The sequence below is a fragment of the Watersipora subatra genome, chromosome 5 (genome assembly GCF_963576615.1).
Source record: "Watersipora subatra chromosome 5, tzWatSuba1.1, whole genome shotgun sequence".
In the NCBI taxonomy this organism is placed as follows: domain Eukaryota; kingdom Metazoa; phylum Bryozoa; class Gymnolaemata; order Cheilostomatida; family Watersiporidae; genus Watersipora; species Watersipora subatra.
Genome location: NC_088712.1, coordinates 18413217 through 18435326, shown reverse-complemented (window position 1 = coordinate 18435326; position 22110 = coordinate 18413217). Strand labels below are relative to the sequence as shown.

The 22110-nt window shown below is 33.6% G+C and overlaps 1 protein-coding gene across 1 annotated transcript in view; it reads right to left on the bottom strand.

The window, feature by feature from the left end:
- Positions 1–1691: 1691 nt before the first annotated feature.
- The window catches only part of LOC137396567 (golgin subfamily A member 6-like protein 7), a 30064-nt gene continuing 9645 nt past the window's right edge, over positions 1692–22110 (bottom strand). The window contains exons 4-14 of the mRNA XM_068082880.1: positions 21217–21320; positions 19852–19920; positions 14673–14976; positions 12717–12852; positions 10328–10436; positions 8186–8278; positions 7507–7644; positions 5510–5712; positions 4884–5055; positions 3433–3546; positions 1692–1895 (exon numbers count right to left, since the gene is read on the bottom strand). Of these exons, the coding sequence (XP_067938981.1) occupies positions 1770–1895; positions 3433–3546; positions 4884–5055; positions 5510–5712; positions 7507–7644; positions 8186–8278; positions 10328–10436; positions 12717–12852; positions 14673–14976; positions 19852–19920; positions 21217–21320 (1568 nt within the window). The 3' untranslated portion in view covers positions 1692–1769. The remainder of the gene's footprint in view (positions 1896–3432; positions 3547–4883; positions 5056–5509; positions 5713–7506; positions 7645–8185; positions 8279–10327; positions 10437–12716; positions 12853–14672; positions 14977–19851; positions 19921–21216; positions 21321–22110) is intronic.

Here is a 22110-nt window from a genome sequence, read left to right as displayed (position 1 = left end):
TGTACTCATCTGAAATTACTGTAAATATTTTACATGTGCCCTTCTATAATTACTGTAAGTTCCCTACATGTACCCGTCTATAACTACTGTAATCTCGTTGCATATGCTCATCTATAAGGAAGTCTAACTAGAACACATAAATGTTGTACAACTAATAAAAGTTTTTTTTTCCTATAAGGTTGGCGAGGAAAGGGCAAGACAGATAATAATTAAAAAGCATCATCCTTGATCAATATTTGACTAGGCATTACAAATTTCCCAGCAAGCAAAAAAATGACTAGAGCAAGGAAACACTAACAAATGAAAGCAACACAAAACCATTGAGAAGGCACAATAAAGCAAGTTTATGCTATTCCAAAAACTCCTTAGCGCTTCGAAAACCAGGTGCATACTACATGTATATTGCAGTTTAAGGGTTGTCCTCACTATGATTGTTTGTGGACTATGTGCAGTGAAGACTGATGACATCACAGGGGCATCGCAAATTTTTCAGGTAACATTACAGCTGTTAGACTTTCTCAATATGCCACTCTGCATCTACAGCAGTCTGTGTAACTTACAACACAGATGATGATGGGCTCTACTGCAGTCTGTGTAATATACAACACAGATGATGATTGGCTAACATGAATTGCTAGATTTATATTTCCATTTATAATAGTTTCTGCAAATTACTGTGTCATCATTTCAGCGACAACATTACCTAGTGAGAACAATGCTGCATATTATCAGTTGATGTAAACTTATATGGATTCGTAAATGTGTGAGCAATGTTATTACAGACTATCACCAATGTATTGTGGTATTAACACCAACCTACTGTGACATAGTGTGTGTCAGTTCTAGGAGCTGCAGTAGATCATAGAGTGAACAGGCACCAGATAATGGTAGAACTTTGCAAGGTGATTTATTTAGGTCGAAACAACGCATCTGTTTAGATAGAAAAAATGTCTATATATCCAGCTGTTTGTAATCTCCTTTTAAGTCCTGTGTCCTGTGAAGATATAGGCGATCATGGCTTTCCCCAACTTCCTATATAACCATGGTTGTTCCTGGAAGGTTTTACGTTTTTTGACAAGTTGGCTAACAGGAGGAGCTCCCCACCCCTACCAAGTATTGTTTTCAGTCTTGCAAGGTCACTAGCTACCCTGCTCATCTGCTCTGGAGTGTGGATAGATGAGTCAGCTTATTCACTGATGACCTGCCTTAGCACAGAGGCAATTGTGATTGGGTGCTCCTCCTAAGACCACCACTGGTCCTCATGTGATTTGAACCCTTGACCTATTGATCATAAGTCAGCAACCTAACTACTGAGCCACTGCTGTTCCTTGTAATCTGCTCAGCCAAAAACCATCAAAACCACAACTCAACCAAATATATTCATGTATTAATTCTAATGTAAGTAATGATTATATATTTATTAACGGATGCTCAACCGAAGAAAAATTTTGCTGCTTAGCAAGTTACTGTAGGCTAGTAAATACGTAATGTCAGTTAACGAAGAAGCTGCAACACTTTTCTATCTACTGGTGGAACTTAAAATGTCTGAGCTCACCACCTCTTTAGCGATGAATGTATAAGGACATAAACATTTTTCACAATGTAGTTTATTATAAACTACAGTAGAACATATATTAAGAAGTAGTAGATTTATCCCAAAAAATTACTCAATAGACTTTACAAATAGTCGATCAGCTGAATATGATATTTCAAATCATCAGTGTTTCGGGCATGTCCAGACTTGTCAAACCCACAGGTACAGTTCTGAACTAGTAAGCGCTGTGTTGGAGGTCTTTTAAGGCAACAGACATCTGGCTATACAGCTCCCCATAGGCTTCCTTCTGCTCTTGGAGTTGTCGTTCCAGAAGCTCCACTCGCTCCTTCAAGTGTGATACCTAATAAGAAGAAGACAACTCTATCAAATACTTTTTGCAATTATTTTCTTACACATGTAACTAGGTTTTCATAATAACTTATCAGGTTTGTTTGCATATCAGTTCTTAATTTAATTATGTACAATATTTACAGCTTAGGTTTTCATGTAATATGCAATTAGGTCGGTATACTCGGACAAAGCAAGCTAAAACAATATTTGCTCTCTGAAGCATTTGTATGTACTAAAACCCAGAAACATAATTGGAGTAATACAAAAAAATTATATTTGACAAAAGTAAGTAAAGCATTATTTAATCAAAAAGTTCACTCTAATAATCTTTGATTCAACCTTCGTTCTAAATTACTAAACAATAAAGAGCGCGTAAATTAATGCATATCTAATTCCATCAACATTCTGTTTGAAAAAGAAGTGAAAGCTAGTAGCTACGACACTTCTGAATAAACAACATTTTTGTGAGTGTTTTATTTTTTATCCGTATTTGCATTTACCTTGTTGGCCAACATAAATTTTTAACTGCCGTGGATATCTAACTCTCTTGAGACCTCTTACAGGTGTCCAAGGGTAAATGATGAGTACTAGCGTCTTAGTGTTGACCCTTATTCCGGTAGGTATATACTAGGCACGTGCAAGGCTTTGTCCTTGACCTGATCAAAACTTGCCTTCACCTCACATAAAATACTAAGTAAATGCAAGCTTGAAGAAATTTACTTTGTAACTTTATCTCGTATACACAAAAGTGCACAATAATACAATTTTATTTTCTATTTCTATCTTTTTTTGAAAAGTTTATTCTAACCTTTAATCCTAGCTTTGAACAGACAGGTGAAATTTTGATAGACAGCATATTTCTAGTGAACTAAAAGCTGCTTTATCACTTCAAACCCCGAGCCAAAGATACTTCGGAAAAGTGTTTTCCAACTTAAACTTATGCTTGAGTCACCTCAGTTTTAAATTTTATTTTGTTTTCTGCACTTTTGGTTTACATAAAACTATGAAACTGTGATAGGTTTGTGCAAAATACATTTGTACAAACCTATCCTATCACAAACCTAAAGCTTCTCTTCAGCAACAAGAGCTTTACACTACAAGTAATTGTTTATCTATTTATAACAATTGAACACACTCCATCACACTCGGTGTACATAAACCCTTGTGTTTCTTCAGTTATGTCTAAAACATCACTTCTTGGAAAAAAATGTTAAAAATTAACCCATTTGATTTTTATTTTCTCCTTAAGTTGTGCAAGTATGGAGCTTCAATATGATGTTCAGTTGAAATAGAATTGTGCTACTCTAAATACACTCACAGTCGTTGGAAAACCCTTAATACAGTTTATGATCAGGAGACTTACTTGTATACACAAGAATAAGCATCATAGTGTTGAAGCATAAATTTCAAACTGTGTGCCAAAAACTTTAGAGGGCACTTGTTCTAGTCTGTTTTGCTTATTTTAGTCGTCATGTGTCAGAGACTGCCAGCTTTACGGGTCATTTAAGATAGTCTATAACCTTATAGTTTGAGGCAGTCTAGCTTACCTGTGCTTCATAGTCTGAGCAGCGTGTCTCAGATTCTGTCAGCTCTTCATGTAACTTCCTGGCTCTTTCGCTGCCTTCAAACAGCTGCTCATTCTCTGAACTCAAATTCTTCACCTGTAAGGAAACACCCACCAATCATAAGAAGCTAATTAAGCCAATATATATTATCTAATGCATTTATATATACTATTAAATACTCCAATCTATATATCAGCCTGTCTGTCCTTCGGTGTGTTCAACTATAGCTATTAAAATTTCGGAATGAAGAATCCGTAGCAGAGAAGAATTGATCACGGACCCTCCTATTCACCAGTCCCACCCCTTACCAATTTAGCCACACTAGTTTGATGGATTCATTAGGCTAGACGATGTATATTTTTGTATGAGTGCAAATACACTTCCACTTTCCATTATGATGCAACGCAATGGCGCTCATTAGTAAGCTTACTCATATTAGCCATTGGCAATGTGCCAGGCTAATGGAAAGTGGCAGGCAAATACATTACTTCTCATCGTTTAAAAGCTGATTTTTAATACCCGTGCAATGCTCGGCATCCTGCTAGTATAAATTATAATTAACCAATGGTCAGTGCAATAGTTTTGTTCTATCTTGATTTAGGGCAATTATTAATCAGATTCTGAAAAAATGATTTCTGACAAGACAGTGATTCATTTAATGTTCCACTGAAAGCTTACAAAATTAGTGGGCTACTATTAGAACATGGCAGTACCAATTGGGTTGCAATAATGCTTTTGCAACTTCAACCAAATATTTGATTTTATCGAGTTTTCAAATAGCGAAAATGAACAGAAATATTTGCTGGGTTTGCAGAGCGCGGTAAGAAAATAGCCGGTACAGTGTTTAGTTACTCGTATATTAAAGTTACTTGGATCTGAGCTCAATCATCAACATCTTTTTTTTATTCCAGAGTTTGAACAAGTGAGTTTTTAAAAGATGACGTTTGAAAATAGCTACTGTTTGCGGATAATATTTTAAATTTGCTGTCTTCTTAAAGAAAGAAGTTAGTGATTATTAGTATTACTATTAATATCATGATTATTAGTATCACTATTATTATTATGATTATTAGTACTACTATTATTATCATGTTTATTAGTATTACTATGAGCGATCTTTGTTGTGGTGATCAGTAGTCATATTTTACATATGAGAACATATTTTACAATATGTTCTCCACAAAGTACCACAACAAGTAAACTAAATAGCAGAGTCCAAAATAAAAAAATTAATGAGTAGTCTAACTAATGTAATTATGTTGGAGCTGAACGCATAAAATATATAAAAAGCAAGCTTCTCGATTGATATGAGTATCAGCTTTATGTGAATAATTGAAAAGATTCATTCAGGGAACTTGCATGGTTATTGCGGTGCATTCGTACGTACCAGGTAAGTCATTTTAGTAAGTACCAGGCATAATCTAAGCACTTACGCGCTGTTCAAGCTCTCGTTTATTCATCTCCGACACACGAAGCTGTTCACTAAGGCTGCTGTGATTGGCTGAGTATACTGTCACTTCTTTTTCCAGCTCTTCAATTCGCTCTTCCTGTCTTGCCAATTGCTGGGTCTTCGATTCAACTTCCACAAGCTTCTCATTCAAATATCTGTAAAATTTACAAAGTTCTATACAGCTGTTATTTCTTTGTTCAAGGCAAAGAGTTTGTTGAAATAGCTTCACTAACTTTTGTTTTTGTTTTTTACGTAATTTTAAATTTTTTTTATAAAGAATTATTAAAAAAATGTCAGCTGTATTGTTGATGCCCTCTTTGAATACAAGCGTTTATTGAAAATAAATAAAAACTGATTTTAAAAATAAAATAATTACTTTAAAAGGAAGAATAGCTATTGAATGAGATTTAAAACTTTTACTGTTCTTTTGCAGTTACACTAAAAATTTGCGTAAAAAAATAACATTGAAAAAAGACAACAGAGAATAATCGACAGACAAGGAGTTCCTTTCAAATAAAACACAGCTTCTACATCAACCAGTTACATCAATCATGCACCATCACCAAGTATTTCCTGCTTTGTAGAAGCATAAGGCAGCGTTCTAACTACCTTTCTTTCTCACTGACAGCCTTTAGTTCTTGGCTGACTATCTGAGCCTCCTGTTGCATGAGGTTGGAGTGGCGGTGGTAGTCGGCAGCCTTTTTCTCTACCATCCCCAACTTGTCTTTCATCCTCTTTGAGTCGCTAACCTGACGTTCTAGCTGGGTGTTTTCAGTCTGCATTCTAGCTATGGTGCTTTTCAGCTCAACCACCTTGTCAAAGCATAGCAAGTGTTAGCAGGTGCTTGCAAGTGTCATCAATGTGTATTCGAAAATGGAGAAAAAGGTTACTAAGTGGTTCTGAATGCCTTTGGCTAATATCCCTGACATCTGGTGATGCAAAAGACCTTTTGAAAGTGTTAGATAAAAATGGTAACAATAACTTTTTGCAGCAAAATGTGTGATATATGTAATATCTTTGTAGTCAACCACAAATCAAGAGAAACCAAGAAAAATTTGAGAATACTTCTATATATTGACAGCATAGAAGTATATATAAACTTATGCACTAGGAATCAGGGTATGCGAACAAATGCAGAGTTTTAAAAAAACAGCAAATGATTTTACCAATGTAAAAAAAGTTAAGCGTTAACACAACTTCAATTAATTGAATAGGTTTACCATACGTGAGCAATAGAGCACAACTCCAAATAGCTGTCATATTTTTCCGAGGTTGTAGGTTTTTATTGTCATAGTTCAATATTATTAACTCACTTGTTCAAATTATTCAAAATATTGACTTCATTTTATAACAAGAGTTCCTCTTACCAATGTTGAGTCTATTCAATTTTGAACCACAATTGTTCAAAAAATTGAAACGAAAGCAAATTTGAAAATTTACAGATTTATTACCAAATCTAAATAGATTTGTTGTTTTTTTAGTTATTTGTAGTTTAGCGACTCTTTTAGCGAAGCAAAACCACAAATGTGGATCTGAATAATCAAAATAAAACGCTTCACCGTTATGCTCATTAATTGGCCAATTTTGTTTTGATAACACGTTTCAAAAGGAATGTGATTAATTTTTTTATTTATAGCTGAAATTTTATTTGCACTACTTTCAAAAAAAATTTTAAATTCGTTTTGCAGCATCTCAAACTAAAGCCCAATATTTGGAATAAACATTTGATTTTTTTAATCGCGGGTTTATGCAAATAGGCAATTTTATCATTTTTTTTAACTGTTTTAATAATATGTACACTGAGTTATTTTGCTACTTGAAATAAATAAAAATACTGCTAAAAACTTTAAAAACACAGCAGTTTCACATAAAGTGATGCTTAACACTGCAAAATTATATTTACTGTTTGCAATTTAATAGCCAAGTTGAATATAAACTTGAATGCAATTTCAGTCCATTCTACCGGAATGTATCCATTTTTTCTATCATTTGCGATTGATTTTAATGTTTGATGTAATCTGAATCCCAGGATATGTCAAAATTAAAATAGATAAAACTTGATTGCTCAAAAAATGCTCAAATGAAAACAGTAGCAAATAGACCAACGGAATAGAGACGAGCAACATTGTAACTTGAACGCAGTAGTCAATATCAACTCTCAATAAAAATAACCGATAATAACTAGTGATTTTATTTCAAAAGTATTTTTCTGAGCTTTTTAATCACGATCAAGTATTGCTACTTTTAATCTTAAAACATTCTGCAAGTCAGATCACTTCAAAAATAAAATCTACCGCAGATAATAAAAATCTATCAATAATTGTTGATAAAGTTTACTAAAATTTTTTGTAAGTTTATCATTAAGCATTGTGTAAAGAAACCTTCAAGTCAGAAGCTTCAATAAATTGTTTTATAAACTACAGAAAAAGTGGTAAGCTTTTATAACAAACTCTGCTTACAACCTCCAATCGTACACTAGCCAACTCGATTCTAGACTTTCTGCCATAATGTACAATCTTGAGTTAGCACTAGCGCTATACACATCATGTATACTTTGAATAGCGGCATATGGCTTTAACGTATTTCCAGCTGCCTCGTGTACATACCCTGTCCTCTGTTTCCTTGAGCTGATGCAAGAGTTGTCTTTCTTTTTCAGAAAAACTGTTGAGCTCTTGATCCAACTTGTCGTTGTCCAGTTGTAGCTTGGCGAGAGATCGCTTGTAGTCTTGTGCCATCTGATCAGACTATAGAAATAATTGTTTTAAATACGTTATGTTGCTAGGTTACAAATTTTTCATCAGGAACAGAAGCTATTTACGCTTAGTTTTTGTCTATTTACAATTAGAATACCAATGTTTACGTGGCATAGCTATAAACAAGGACACATTTTAAGTTTCATTTTTATTTTGGTTATTTTATAAAAGAAAACGGAATAAATTTAGGTCATATTTTTGTCGATTTTCCAAACAAATTATTTTGTTTACAAAGTTTGTTTAAAACCAAAACATATTTTGGACATGGTTTATTTTTTACCAACAAATAATATTAAAATGATTATAAAATCTCAATTTTGTAAAAAATCTGCTATTCCATCAGTAAAGGTTTCCAGTGTTATCACTTAAACACTTCATTCAAGAAAATGAAACAAAAAACTGAAAACAAATTTTCTTCAAAGAAATTTTTTATATAATATTTACCTGGCAACAACTTTAACTTCTGAAAGTATTAGCTTACTATATACATTCAGAGAAAGATATAAGAATTGTTTAAAATATTATTATGTACCTTAGCAGCTAATTCTTTAGCCTCGTGCACTTCCTGTTTGTATCTTTCTTCAGAGGTCTCCATGAAGGTCATTCTTTCACTCATAGCTTTAACCTGCACCACATACACAGGACAATTGTGGCTGATCAATCCGAGATACAACGGCATCAGAAAAATGAAATTATATAACAAAATTAGGAATAAAACTCTCTAAAATATGAAGTGTAAAAGACTACAACATTCAAAAAAATTTCTGATTTTCCTTACATTAAAGTAATTGTTGTGTTTACTAAAATAAGTTGTCCTCATCTGATATTTTAGCATATGTCCTATATTGAAAAAGGAAAATTTGTAAAAGAAAATAATTTCTAAAATAACTGTTGAAATTTTGTCATGAACCATATTTTTATAAATATTTACAAATTTTTTAAACATTCCCATTATGGGTCTATTCAAGGTACCCAGGCTATAATAGCTTTTGCACTATAACAATGACATTAAATCATCAAATTTATACACACAGTTTCTTCTTACTAAATGAGAGCTCAACATGTCTCGACGTCTCAACGCATATGAAATGCTTAAAGGTTGACTCGCAACAAAATTCACACTACGGTTATTTGTTATCAAAAAATTTACCATGTTTTACTCTGCCGCATTGTAGGTTAAAAGTATGTAGAATTGTGATTACCATATCTTAAAAGCTTAAAAACGAACCATTAAAAATAAAGGCCTTAGGTTGAAATCCTTTTATTTTGATGACATACTTTGATGTGCGTAGTTTATGAAAAACACTTCGGGTTCTACTGAAAATCCCCTATCAAATATAGATGCTCGCTACTTTACAGTTTTGTTTCAGCTTGGTCTAATCATCTAGTCGTAATCTGATCATGTGACCCATGTTTCCAATAAATAGCGCGAACAATTTCTACAGCATTTTTTACCATCACCAATGACCAACAGTCTTCTCATGTTTATCAGAGGATGATATGCACCCCTTCGAGCTAAGGTTAAAAATTTTAACTGATTGTTAGATTAAGTTTTGAGATAGCGGTGCTCAAAGTGACTGCATTACAATGATAATGCAGTCACTTTGAGCAGACATGGTTTCATTGAATGCATGAAGTATATTTGTGAAAATATTTCGACGATTGTAGTTGCATGAATTTGTAAACAGAAGCACGCCATGTTTAACTATGTCACATTTGAGCCATTTTGAGAAGGATTCCAACCTACAGAGTTTCTGTGATGGCTGTAACTAACTGTTCGTTTTTGAGCTTTTAAGAGCTTGTAAGGACATTTCTACATGTTTGGCACATACAACACAACAGAGAAAGACATGGTGAACCTTTTAATACCAAATAACTGTAATGTAACTTTTGTTGCAAGTCAACCTTTAACAAGTTTTTGAGTGAAAAGTTCACAAAATTTTTATGCATTAGAAATCATATTATTACTAATCACCTTAGATCTAAGAATAACAAATATTTGGTTCGTTCAAGAGGAATATTTTTCAAGTGATGCTTGAAGCAAAAGATGTACTTTTTTAAACCGAGAAAAAAACTCATAAGGGCATCACATCTAGCTGTTTACTCATTAATTTCATGTTCTGTTTTTTTAGGTTTTTTCTTAAGTACGTTATTTCATAATTTGAAAAATATTTTATTAAGATAATTGTTGTATGGTACCCATTAAAATGTTTTGGTACCTTTATTATTCTTCTAATAGAAGTGCTACAAGTTTTTGGACTACAATAGAAACAAAATAAACAAGCATTATCTTAACCATCGTTATTATCCAAATATTAAATTTCAAATGTTAGAAGTGACACTCTTTCAACAGCACCACTTTATATAAAGTTGAAATCAGTTGGTGAATTGTAGCTTTTCACTCCATAACAAACATTCTTGCAAATTCAGTACTTTTATAGAGAACAGGTTCGAAGCCTGATGCAATTTTCTTTTTTTTCAACAGTGGCTTCGGACAGATGGACATGGCTCTTATCATAGTAAAACTTTTCAATGTTTGCACACATGGTCATGCAACTCCATCTTTTCCCTGTTTTATCCTTTTCTTTAGCCTTTTTCGAAATCTAGTTTAAAATGGCACAAAAACTAGAGCCATTGGGTTTACAACTAGAGAACTAATAGTCATAAAGCATACATCATTAGAGAGGTTGGTTTGACTCCTGTCAGAATCGGTGAGTCTCCCAGCCAACTCCCTTAGTTCTTTGTCAAGATCAAACGCTTTATCCTCCAATTCATCCTTTTGTCTGTAAATGTTATGATTTCTACTCAGTTTCTGCTCACACACAATATTTTGAATAATTTAGTTAGCAGGTTTTTAATTCCCATTTATAAATCCCCACTTTGTAATGTGGTGTGTCTGTCTGTAAGTCCACAATTCAACATTTTTTGACAAATTTCATCTGAACTTCACATGAGTATGCTCCAGGTTAATAAAATATTTATTTTTAAGCTCTGTCTCATTTTTAGAACCAAATCTTTAAACACCCATCTGCTTAGGAACTCAAGAAGGTGTATTTGCATGCATTAATGACAATTACCATCAACGAACACGTTCATGGGCTGTTGTCATGAAAGCAGTTTAGCAATTTACGTTGAAAATTTACACAAATGTTGTTGGCTTTCTGACTGAAAATAAAATAAATCCTCTGCAATGCTGGACTTACTGCAAGTATTCATAATAGTTTGCGGTTTTGGTGAAAATTTTAATAAGGAGTTTTCTACACTATCACACATTGTACCTGTTTATTTTAAGGTCTTTCTCTAGCTTGCCAAATAGCAATTCTCTCATAAGATTCAGTAGATTCCTTTGATTAAGCATGACCTAATTCTGTTCATGTTCAATAAAAGTTTAAAACAAAACTGTTAGATGCAACAATTTTTATAAAAAACTTTTGCTGAATATCATATCAATTTTGACAAAAGAATACTATTTCAATGTTTTGTTAAAAAATTCAAAACTTTCTCAGCATTTATTAATAAAACAGTTTTTAGTATAACATAGCACCATTTTTTTAAAGTTTAACTACGGTTTGTTTTTATCCCTGACATTTATGGCATCATCCAATGAGATACATTAATGGAATTTGTATTACAATCAAACACCTCTCAAACTTGAAGTAGAATTGTGGTTAAATTTGTGAAGTACAGTATAATGGTATGTGACACTGAGCCTTAGAGCCCTTATTACATATGTGTATGCCTCTCACCAGATCATTGAACAACCTAGCTTTAGTTCTTTGTAAATTTTTAAAAACCATAGATGATCACTCAGCAAAAACAGGTGTGTTTAGTTATTGCTACAATGCTTTCAGTTCAATTGTCTACACATCTTGCTTTGGTCATTTATTACTGCAGGCAAAAAGTGGAAGATAACTCCAACTTGATTCTAAAAATTGTTAAGATGGTTCGAATTGAATGCTGAAAACAGTCAAAAAAGCTAAAGCAAATATCTGTGATGGAAGGACAGAATGTATGTGTAGCTCACTTTAAAATTGCAAGGCGAAACTTAATAGTAATCTCGTTTACCTCCTCTTATGGCCTTTCTGTAACTAAAGGTTCACACTATATCGTCGAATGTCAGCATTTTCCTCGCTACGATTATTTGTCGATTATGTGTATCGTAAACTGATGGCATCATCAAAGCAACGCAGATACTTTGGAGAATATTGCAGTTGTCAAACATTCCCAATGGTTCACAGAACATTCACGAAAGCTTGTGCAAGGTGTACCACTTCAGTGATGGTGTTTGGCTGTCAGGGATTGCTTGATCTATAGTTTTATTTAAGAAAGTTGTATTTTGTCATTTCTGTGGGTGCATTGTATAATGAAAATGGTATTTCACTAACTATTGACAGATGTAAACGGGGACGGCTTTGAGATAGAATGAACAATGTTATCTCAGATTATCACCAAAGTATTGTGGGATTAATGCTGACGTATGGCAAAATAGTGTGAATTAGCTTTGCAGGAGAACTTACACAACATTTTTGTAGATTTTATCCAAAAGTATCAGTATTTTTTTATTATTTGCGATGGTTTTTGATGTTTTTCGGCGATTTGACTGCCCAGATGTTTTAAGATTAACAAAACTAGATCGCGGTTAAAACGCTTGTATCAGTCGAAAGTGTGATTATTCCGTCTATAGTTGCAAAGAGATCGTCATAATAGAACCTCACACTGCTGCAACTTGAACGCAGATATTAACTATAGCAACTATAGTAACTAGTCACGTCATTTCCTCGTATTTTTGCTCAGTATTTTGGCTGCCATCAAGTTTTATCGATTTTAATCTTGAAACATCCTGATAGCCAGATCACCTCAAAAATTTGCTAACAACAGAAAAATACCCATACTGTCTGATAAAATTTATAAAAAAAATTTCAAGTTATCTTTAGCTCATTACAGAAAGCTTCAAACATTAAATTGATATGTCCTGTTGTGTGTTAGTAGCTCTGCATAATACCAATAATTATATAATAAATATATTGTATTATTGGTAATAATTAGTAGTATAATTCACAAACCTGTGATAGCTGTCTCTTTCCTTCTCGGTCTCATACAACTTCTGCCTCAAATCAGTGACATCCTTTTGTAAGTCGTCTGCTCTCTCGTTGGCCTTATCAGCCTCAAGTCGCAGTGCTGACATACGATTTCTGACACCTGTGTATGCAATCAAAACTATGCCGTAAGCATCTAGATGCATTGAATCAGAGAATATTTGCAGGAATTGCTAGATAATACAAGCATGAAAATGCTTTTAAGTACAGTGACAACTCGACATACAAACTGGCATGTTAATGTGCTCGTATCTCAAAGCAGTATTTTTCATATAGAATTACTAAATACAAATTAATCCGTTCCATGCTGTGAAAAATATTACCTGAAAACAGAATATTACAATGGAAAAACGTGTTTTTAATTGTTGTAATCCATTACCTACACTTACACAGTAAAAAATACCTATTATGTAGTTATGGTAGGTAATACTGTGTAACATTACTCTGAACAGTACTGCATGGAGTTCTTTACCTTTGAGACAGAGATAGTGGCTAACGACGGTGGGAGAGAAACTTGACAGCAATGCATTTGGTATACTAGACTTTTGTGATGCGCTTAACATAACAAACTGTAAATTTAATTTACCCTCGATTTCGGTGTACAAGTCGACCCAGTGTATAAGTTAAAGTCTAAACTTTGATTTAAAAATCCTGGTTTTGACATGTGCCTGCTGTATCAGTCAAGCACCTCTTTCTTTGGATCAAGTCGTTTTATCTCTAATAGTTCAGCCGACAGCAGAGGCAGACAACGCGTAGCTGGAGAAATGACATTCAAAAATACCATCAGCAAAAACTCTCACATTTTCTTGTGCCGTCGACAATATACTACATGCAACTATTACCAAAAGAACTAGAATGAAAGTTTTTGTGTGTGGATACAAGGCACGAAAAACCATATTTCACTATTTTATTTGCCCGCCTCACCAATAAACCAAAACTGTTACCTCTGATTATACGTTTTTAACAGAACAGCCATGCTGCCAGAAAAAATGTATAATTATGTGTATATAATTATATAAGTACATATGTAACTTTAATTCGTTAGCCTTAGATTCTGAGATTGATAGGAACTATTATAGGTTTCAACACCACTCTATATGACATTTCTGCCTTACAATGCCAACACTGACGTCAATGCCAACACTGACGCTTACGGTAATGTCAACAATGGTACAAATTAATGTTGAATTGCAAGGGTCTACTGTACTTCATGTTGGCATCTTGGCTCAATGCCAATGAAGCCTCAACTACTGAAAAATTTAAGGTTTGACGTCATTCCTACCATCACAAGTGTCATTGTTGGAAATTCAAACTCAACCCGCTGCCTACAGGTCAGGTATTCCAGACTAGTAGGCTACGGCTGTTCTGTTACTTACTGAGTGCATAAGTGACCTTCAATTAACCTGAATTGCTCTATCACCTTTCTATCTCGCATTCCATTCACTATATGATTATTAAATTTGACAGTTTCATAATAGCAGACCAATTAATCGCATATAAGAGGAGTTTATAAGATAACTCCAAGTTTATGGGTTTTTCAGGTCACACCAATTGCTCATTACGTTCCCCAGCCAGTGAGAAAAGGTTTCTACGCAATTCCAGAAAGTGAATAGGTAATACAAATGCACCCTTAAAATCAATAGCCCAACTATAGTGGTAACTGAAGCCAAATTCTTCTTTGACCGAATGTACCACCCAAAAAAGGTCCACCAACCCAAAGGTGAACCAACCCAAATGACTGCGTTAGCAATTAGATATCTCAACTAGTATCTCGTGATAGATGGTAATAATTGAAAACTGTTCCTGTTTTCCCTCATGACAATTGCCACTAATTATTAAACTTTGACCGTTCATGCAGCCATACAATACTGTAAAGTGAGCTTTGAAAGACATCTCACTTTGATGTAAAAGGTTATATATTACCTTGGATTTCTGCAGTCGCTTCTATAGCCATAGCAGCTGATACTGATGAATCCAAGGGTTGGGATGGTCCAACTCCACCCAAACCTCCTTTAAACCCTGGATTTGAGTGTGGTGGTTTAGCTGGCTTTTGAGGAGGTTTCACTCCCTCGCTGAAAGGTGTTCTGTTATTAGCAGGCGTCTGATTGGCTGGCTGAAAGCCTCTTTGCAGCTGATTTGCAGAGGAAACTTGTGGTTGGGGTGAAAACCTAACCTGTTGTTGTTGTTGCTGTTGTTGTTGTTGTTGCCAACTAGGAACACCAGCATCCTGTAAACATTTATCAAATACCGTAAAACTTCTAAGTGAACGCTATGGCGCTCACTTTTTCAACCCTTCTTCTGTTGTGGCGGTCAAATAGAAGTGGCATTCAATTAGAGGTTTTACGGTAATATAAAATGTGAGATTTCTAAAAAATAGAAGTTATATTATATTGTATTATACCCTATTAGACAATACTATTCACAAAATTATATTTCGTGGAAGTGGTCTTTTTATGCATTTTCAAGGAATGTTGTATTCATGAAAGAGCACATACGAGAATAAATTAATTGTCAACATCATTGACTTGATTGTTATAAGTTTTTGGATGTGATTTTACAGTAAAAAACTGCAGGAGACATTTGAAATGGCAGCGCCATGCTGAATTCGGAAAAGCTTGTAATTTTGTAAAAAATGTGGAGCACTGGAAATGGACATGACTGTAACCCCCAGCATTGGTTACAAAATGTTTGGAACTTAGCTATGTTTTTTACTATAGCTGGTGACTAGTTTTTAATTTTATGTAGTAGTTATACTATTGTAGCTTTTAAAACAAAACTAACAACTTTACCTAAAAACCTTTAAAATACAGTACATAATAGGTCAAGGTTGAAAACTGGTCATCAGAGTCAGCTGAACTGCTTCCTTGACATATATTAATGTGCGGCATGCTCTAGTTAGGTAGATACTAATATGAATTGGTATATGTAAGCTTTACTCTGATCACCGACACAACCAGCTTCTGCTCAAGTGTGATAACAAGTGCTTAAGAACACATGTGTATGTAAGCACAACATAGACAATGTAATCTATAACATCTCCCTCCTAAACGCAATACCAAAAGGTAACATTAAGTAAACAATCGAAAAGCATTTTAAACCATTCGGAAAATTGTCTGCCCATAAATTTGCAATTTTTTATATCAATCAAATAGTGTTACCTTGTAGGGTAAATGTAAACTAACTCCATTTTCCCTAAAATCCTGATTTGTGTCCCATGAGAAGTAATTTCTAATCACCCATGTTTATGCTAACGAGAGTTTTGAGAACAAGGTCATACCAGAGAGAGCCAGAGTTACCTAAGGCTACCTACACAATCTAAAAATGTTTTAGTAGGTCTGCTTTATTGGAGTCATCGATAGATCGGATACACTAATCTGTTTTACGCAAAACATCATTCGTGGAAAAAGACTAAACTATATAGCTGGGATTTTAACAGAAGCCCAAGTTATTTAAGACCACCTATGTGTTCAAATGTTACTTATTCCCTGGAGCACTTGCTATCACTTCTCAGACCAATAATTGCATAAGTTTTCAAGTGATAGCTACAGTCAATTACAGTGCGCGATTGGATTACGATGACCCCGTTATACAATGTTTTACCCTGCAATGTAGAACACACTGATTTTTTGCCCTCTCTATACGCAATATTTTTTTTCATACGAAATCAACAAAAAATTTTCTAGAAATTCAAGTTTGGTAGGTGTGCTTATTATGTCATAATAACAAATATGTCGATTTGCTATTTGCCAAAATTCCTCTAACAACGAATGAAAGAGATACGATGCTCGATCTCACTCAGTTCAGTGTTATTCATTATTAGTTCTTGTGAAAATGAAGCTGGAAACAGATAGGTGATAAAATTTTAGCGATAAAAAAGTTGAACTTCAGTAAAATACACACTAAAACTTAGCTTTAAGCGTGTGTTTATTGAGCTAAATTAATTTAAGTTAAATTCAATGTTCATGTTATGCATCTGTCTCCAAAGTAAGAGCTTCCTACAGTACTTCTGGCACAAATTACAATGTAACATTACATTTTATTACAGATCATGACCACTAAATGCACTAAAGTTAAGGTAGGTAACTATAGTTACTAAGGTTAACATATTATATTTTACCAACTTTTAATATGTACGGTACATAAAATTTTGATGATTTTTTACCAGGAGGTGATTGCATTAGAGAATTAGTATAGGGTTCTATACCACTATTCGATATTTCTGTCATATGATGCTAACACTTGAACAAATCAAAATCGTATGGCAGGGTCCAATGTACTTAAAATAGCCCCTAAAGTTTGGGGACCTGTTGTACAATGTTCATATTTGTCATTCACAGGTCACTTCTCTAATGCATTATTTATTCATGCATACATCCAACATATACATACACTGTAGCAACTACAAAATACAAAATGCAAAATACATCACAAAACATCAAAGTGACCTTATACCAACTGTCCTTATCACAGAACTTTCATAGCTTCTTAGCTTTTCATAGCTAAATTCCGTAGCAAACAGTTTACTAGATTGAGCACAATTGAGATCGAGATTAAATAGATTGAGCACACAACTCCTTGTAAGAACCACACTATCCAAAGCTTAAAGATGAACATATGCAAAAGGTTAGGAAATTTTATCAGAACACATCAGTATTCTTATATCGTTGGCAATTGATTTTGGTGTTGGAGATGATTTGATTTTCAGGATGTTTCAGGATTAAAATGTTGGATGCTACTTAACTTTTTGGCCAAATACGTACAAAAGCTATAATTTTATTATTGTATTACAAAGGCTAGAAGAAGAAAATGTCACTGCTACTGTGTTATACTTTTTAAAAAAACTTCATGGCAATACATTTCTTTTTATTTGTTTTTGTGGCACCAAAAGTTGAAAAAACTTAAATGATTATGTACCGCCAAATAAAAGTATCTGTATATTCTGAACAGAAGAGTTAGCAGCACTTCTCACTCATCACTAGATGAGGTCATGGTGCTCCTGACATGCAATCAGAAGCAGAGAAGCAGGAGTCTACACACTCTTCTTATATGGAGCTCCGAGTTTGTGCAAAGAAATCACATTCAATGAAGCTATTTTGTAGCCTTGATTAAAGGTTTTATAAAATTTTATTACATAAACCATTGTCAAAAGATTCCTGTGTGAACCAGCAAAGAAATGTAGGTTACAAGAGATAAGTACAGAGAGAAATGACTGACTTTAGATTATCCAAGTAATAATTGTTATCTTGTAAATTCTTCATTCTATGTATAGTAGAAATATCAAAATTAGGAACATATAAATCGAATTTGATGAATGGATAAAAAATATATGTAAAAAAGCACAGTCACTAGCAAGAGATACCTACCTTTAAATGCTGGTAGATTTGGTAATAAACTATATATTATATTACAGGGAAACACACAAGGTTACTCACAATTAATTATTTTCATCAATGTTTCACATTTAGATTGATAAACCAATAAATGATAGTTGGATGCAAGGTCAGCACTCCAAAGTCATTACATAAAATTTGTCAGTTTTCGCTGAATAACAACTTGGGGATGAAGGGTATGACCAAAACAATTTAGTTTAATACATTGATTCAAGGGTTTATATTTAATGTGGAATACTGACAAAGAATATCGGGATGGAAAATCAGCTCTTCAACTTCCACCAAATGATTGCAAGTGCTGCAACTTGAATATTTAGTTTTTTTGTAATCGTTCTCAAATGTGTTTTGTCATTACGGTCTGTTTAGGATGGTTTTTGAACACAAAGGTTTGGTAGCTGATGGGATTTTGCACTCTAAATTCATAATTTTCTACTTTACAATAATAGTAAGCCAGCCAGACTAGCATAACAACAAAAATGTGATATACAGTAGACGCTCCTATAACCTTAACCACCGATAATGTAGCATCCAATTAAGATAAATATTAATGTAAAGAATTTATGAAAGGTTTTTACTTTAAATTACATGAGAAATTCCAGATAACGTAGATTGGCAACTCGGTGCAAGTTCTCAACTTTAATAAAAATAACGAAAGCACCACAGTTACCATTAAAAATATTCTTTTTTCTTTTGTTAAACTGTACCCTGGCAGTTTAGCTTGCCATGAGGCATCATCAGGTACGACGATAAAGCACAGAAAAAATTTATCTGCACAATTTTTTAGAAACATCTGAAGGTGGTCAGTTAGTGCAGAAGCTAGACTGTCGGCCTATCAATCAAACTGCCTCAAGTTGGAATCGTGTTGAAATCACTGTTTTATTCTAACCTTCAACCTTGATTTTGTACAGCGAAGGAACAGACAGACACTGATTTTATGATAGTAAAAATATATCTTTGCTTTGCTTTATTTCAGACAAAAACAAATTTTTTTCGTTTTACAATAGGCTCTGCTATTTAGAAAGATAAAGAAAAATCAAGTTAATCTGGTATTTAAGGTGTTCGCTTCTTTTAACTCAATAGAAAATTGTCGTAATCATGAACCATAAACCAAGTGAACGCGACGAAAAAGAGAACAAATGTTGACAAAAACCATTAATGATAAGGTTACTATAAAAATAATGAAGTTGAAACGTTAAATTTAGTTTTTTCCTATTTAAAAGGCTAATAGGATGCGTTTTGGATGATTTTAAAACAGAGCAAGCAATTTCCATATACTTTACGGATAGAAATACATAAAATTTTTATAACCTTAACATTCTCGGAACAGATTATTTACGTTATAGGAGCTTCTACCGTATACAAGCACATGAGACAGGAACACAACCATCTGTTTGTGTTCTTTTTTCAAAAAGGTGCTTTTTTTAAATTGTTATCTTGGATTTTACAACTCATTTTTAAAAAAACAGCCGGCAGAGCTTATCTACTTAAAGGGTTGATAATCAGGTACTGACGACAAGGGTTGGCTGAGCTACATAAAGGTGGGTCAAATGGAACACACCATAAGAAATACCTCATGTATTATGTTTCCTCATCTCTAGAAAGCAGTAAGAAGTTCTCTATTAAAATACAGAACACCTCACTAATGAGCAAACAAGATTTATGTTATGAACAAGTCAGCTGATAATAGTAATAACTTATAGATAAAAATTTACCTGCGGTCCTAACTGGCCTCGTCCTTGTTCAGGCTGTTTACTTGCTTGTTGCTGGTGACCATTAGTTTCCTAAAAAGAGGTCTATAATTTAAGCATCCATTTTTAATAAATAACTCAGATACAAAACTTTGTTAGTTGTGAGTTGAGTTAGATTGAAATGATTTATACTTGATTAATTTGAGGTAAATTTAGATTGAGTTGAGCTACTGTATACTTAGATTGGGTTGAATTGAACTTAGATCAAGTTGATTTATACTGATAATGAGTTGAGTTATATTTAGATCGAATTGAGTTGTATGGAGATTGAGTTTAGTTCTACTTAGATGGTGTGAGCTACATTTAGATGAAATTTAGTTATACTTGTATTGAGTTAAATTATATTCAGATAGAGTTGACTTATACTTTGATACTGTATTCTTTAGAATTGAGGCAGTCTTGTGCGGCTAGCGTTTTCAAAAAGTAAAGTTTCATAATAGGTTGAGTCTTAGTTTTTGCTGAAACAATTTAACTTCAAACAGCTTTTGGTAAGACCCAGCTAAAAATATTATGGGAGTTAGAAAGTTAGTAGATTAGTAACAGACGTCGGGTTGTCAAATGTTTTCTAATAACCAAAGTAACAGGTTTAATAATAATGAAAAAATGTTTTTATTTTGATCTATTTCTTATTTTTACTGCTAAAAATAAAATTTCAAACTTTAAACTGTAGTAAGACTACACAAACTATCATTTTTACTAATGGAATGCGGGGAACATTTACAACCATTATTATACACAATTATTTTGGAAGACAACTCCAACAGTGCTTGTGAGTGTCTTTGATTGCTTTGCCAAAAAATTTCAGAAGGATGTTTTTGTTATTTATTATCATGTAACTATAATTGTTGATATTTCATTGAGCCTTTGTATAAGTTTCAAGATGTCATAACAATGTAAAGCCTTTTTGTCACTCAATTTGATACCAGAGGATGGTATAGCCTAATTACTCTCATAGGCGTAAATCCTTTTCTCAACTGGCAACAAATTTACCATGTTACTTATGGTATTTGACATTTCTATTTTGAAAAATTATTGTTACCTTACCAGAAAAACCCAAAACTGACTGTTTGGTTTTGACCACAAGAGGCATGGAGATGGTTATGTATATTTAGCTTAATGAAATGTAGCGCTACCACTTATTACACACAATTTGACTCAAATAAACTCCTATTTTCAGAAAACTATAGTGTTATTCATGTAACATCATATCACCAACTTGGGACATGCTTAAAACTCAAATTTTATACGGATGATTTTTAAGCTGATTCTCTATACAATAGTGCTGACTATCTAACTGAAGGTGACCAAGTCTAATGACTGCCTTCTCACCTGCTGATGAGCAGGTTTGTTCTTAGGGGTCCATTTCTTCATAGGCTTAGGTCCATGTTTTCCACCTGGGCTGAGTATTTCCTGAGGCCCTTGCTGGCCCTCGTCTAATCACGTAAGCAGAATTTGTTTAAAATATGTTGCAAGTTGACTCAAGTGAAAGTAGCAAAAAATGAGCTGATGAATTGCCTAATTAGAAAGATTTAGTCTAGTAAAAAGGTGGCACATAAGAACCATATTTAATCCTCTGCCAAACATAATGTACATCTCAACAGAAGTAACCAAAGTTATTACAAACAAACCATGAAAAGTTTAGAGAAAGAAATTAATGAGACTCAACCAGATCTCAGAGCTCGACTTACGGGGCTTCATTTACTCCAAAAATTAAATGTTATGTTGCTATCACGACATGTGTCTGCGTTTCTTTATAAGTTATATAAGTTATAAAATAAAAATCTATCAAATGATACAAGTATGTATTTATGAACAAGTGATACTAACGAACCATACTTATATTACACGTTGAAACAAAAAATAACGTTTTAAACTAAAAAAATATTTCCATCGTTTGCTTGGATAGCTGCATTCTGATTGTTGCTTTCAATTGAATGAACATCTTTTAGTTGTCCAATACTTTCCACAATATCTTCTGGCTTCAATTCTTTTTCTGCACTGCTGAACGAGTCGATATTAGCGCCCAAACAATTTTTCGGCAGAGCAAAACTGTCATGCGCTGCATTTAGCATTGATGCAGTGCCATAAGTTTGCTCGCTACACGTATAACCTTTGGTCCAAAACTTGCTAACCAGTTTTTTTATGCATTTTTTTCGAAGTATTAGGACCGCGTTAAACAAGGATCGTTCCTTGTTTATTAGCCTGAGATAGTTGTTAGTTATT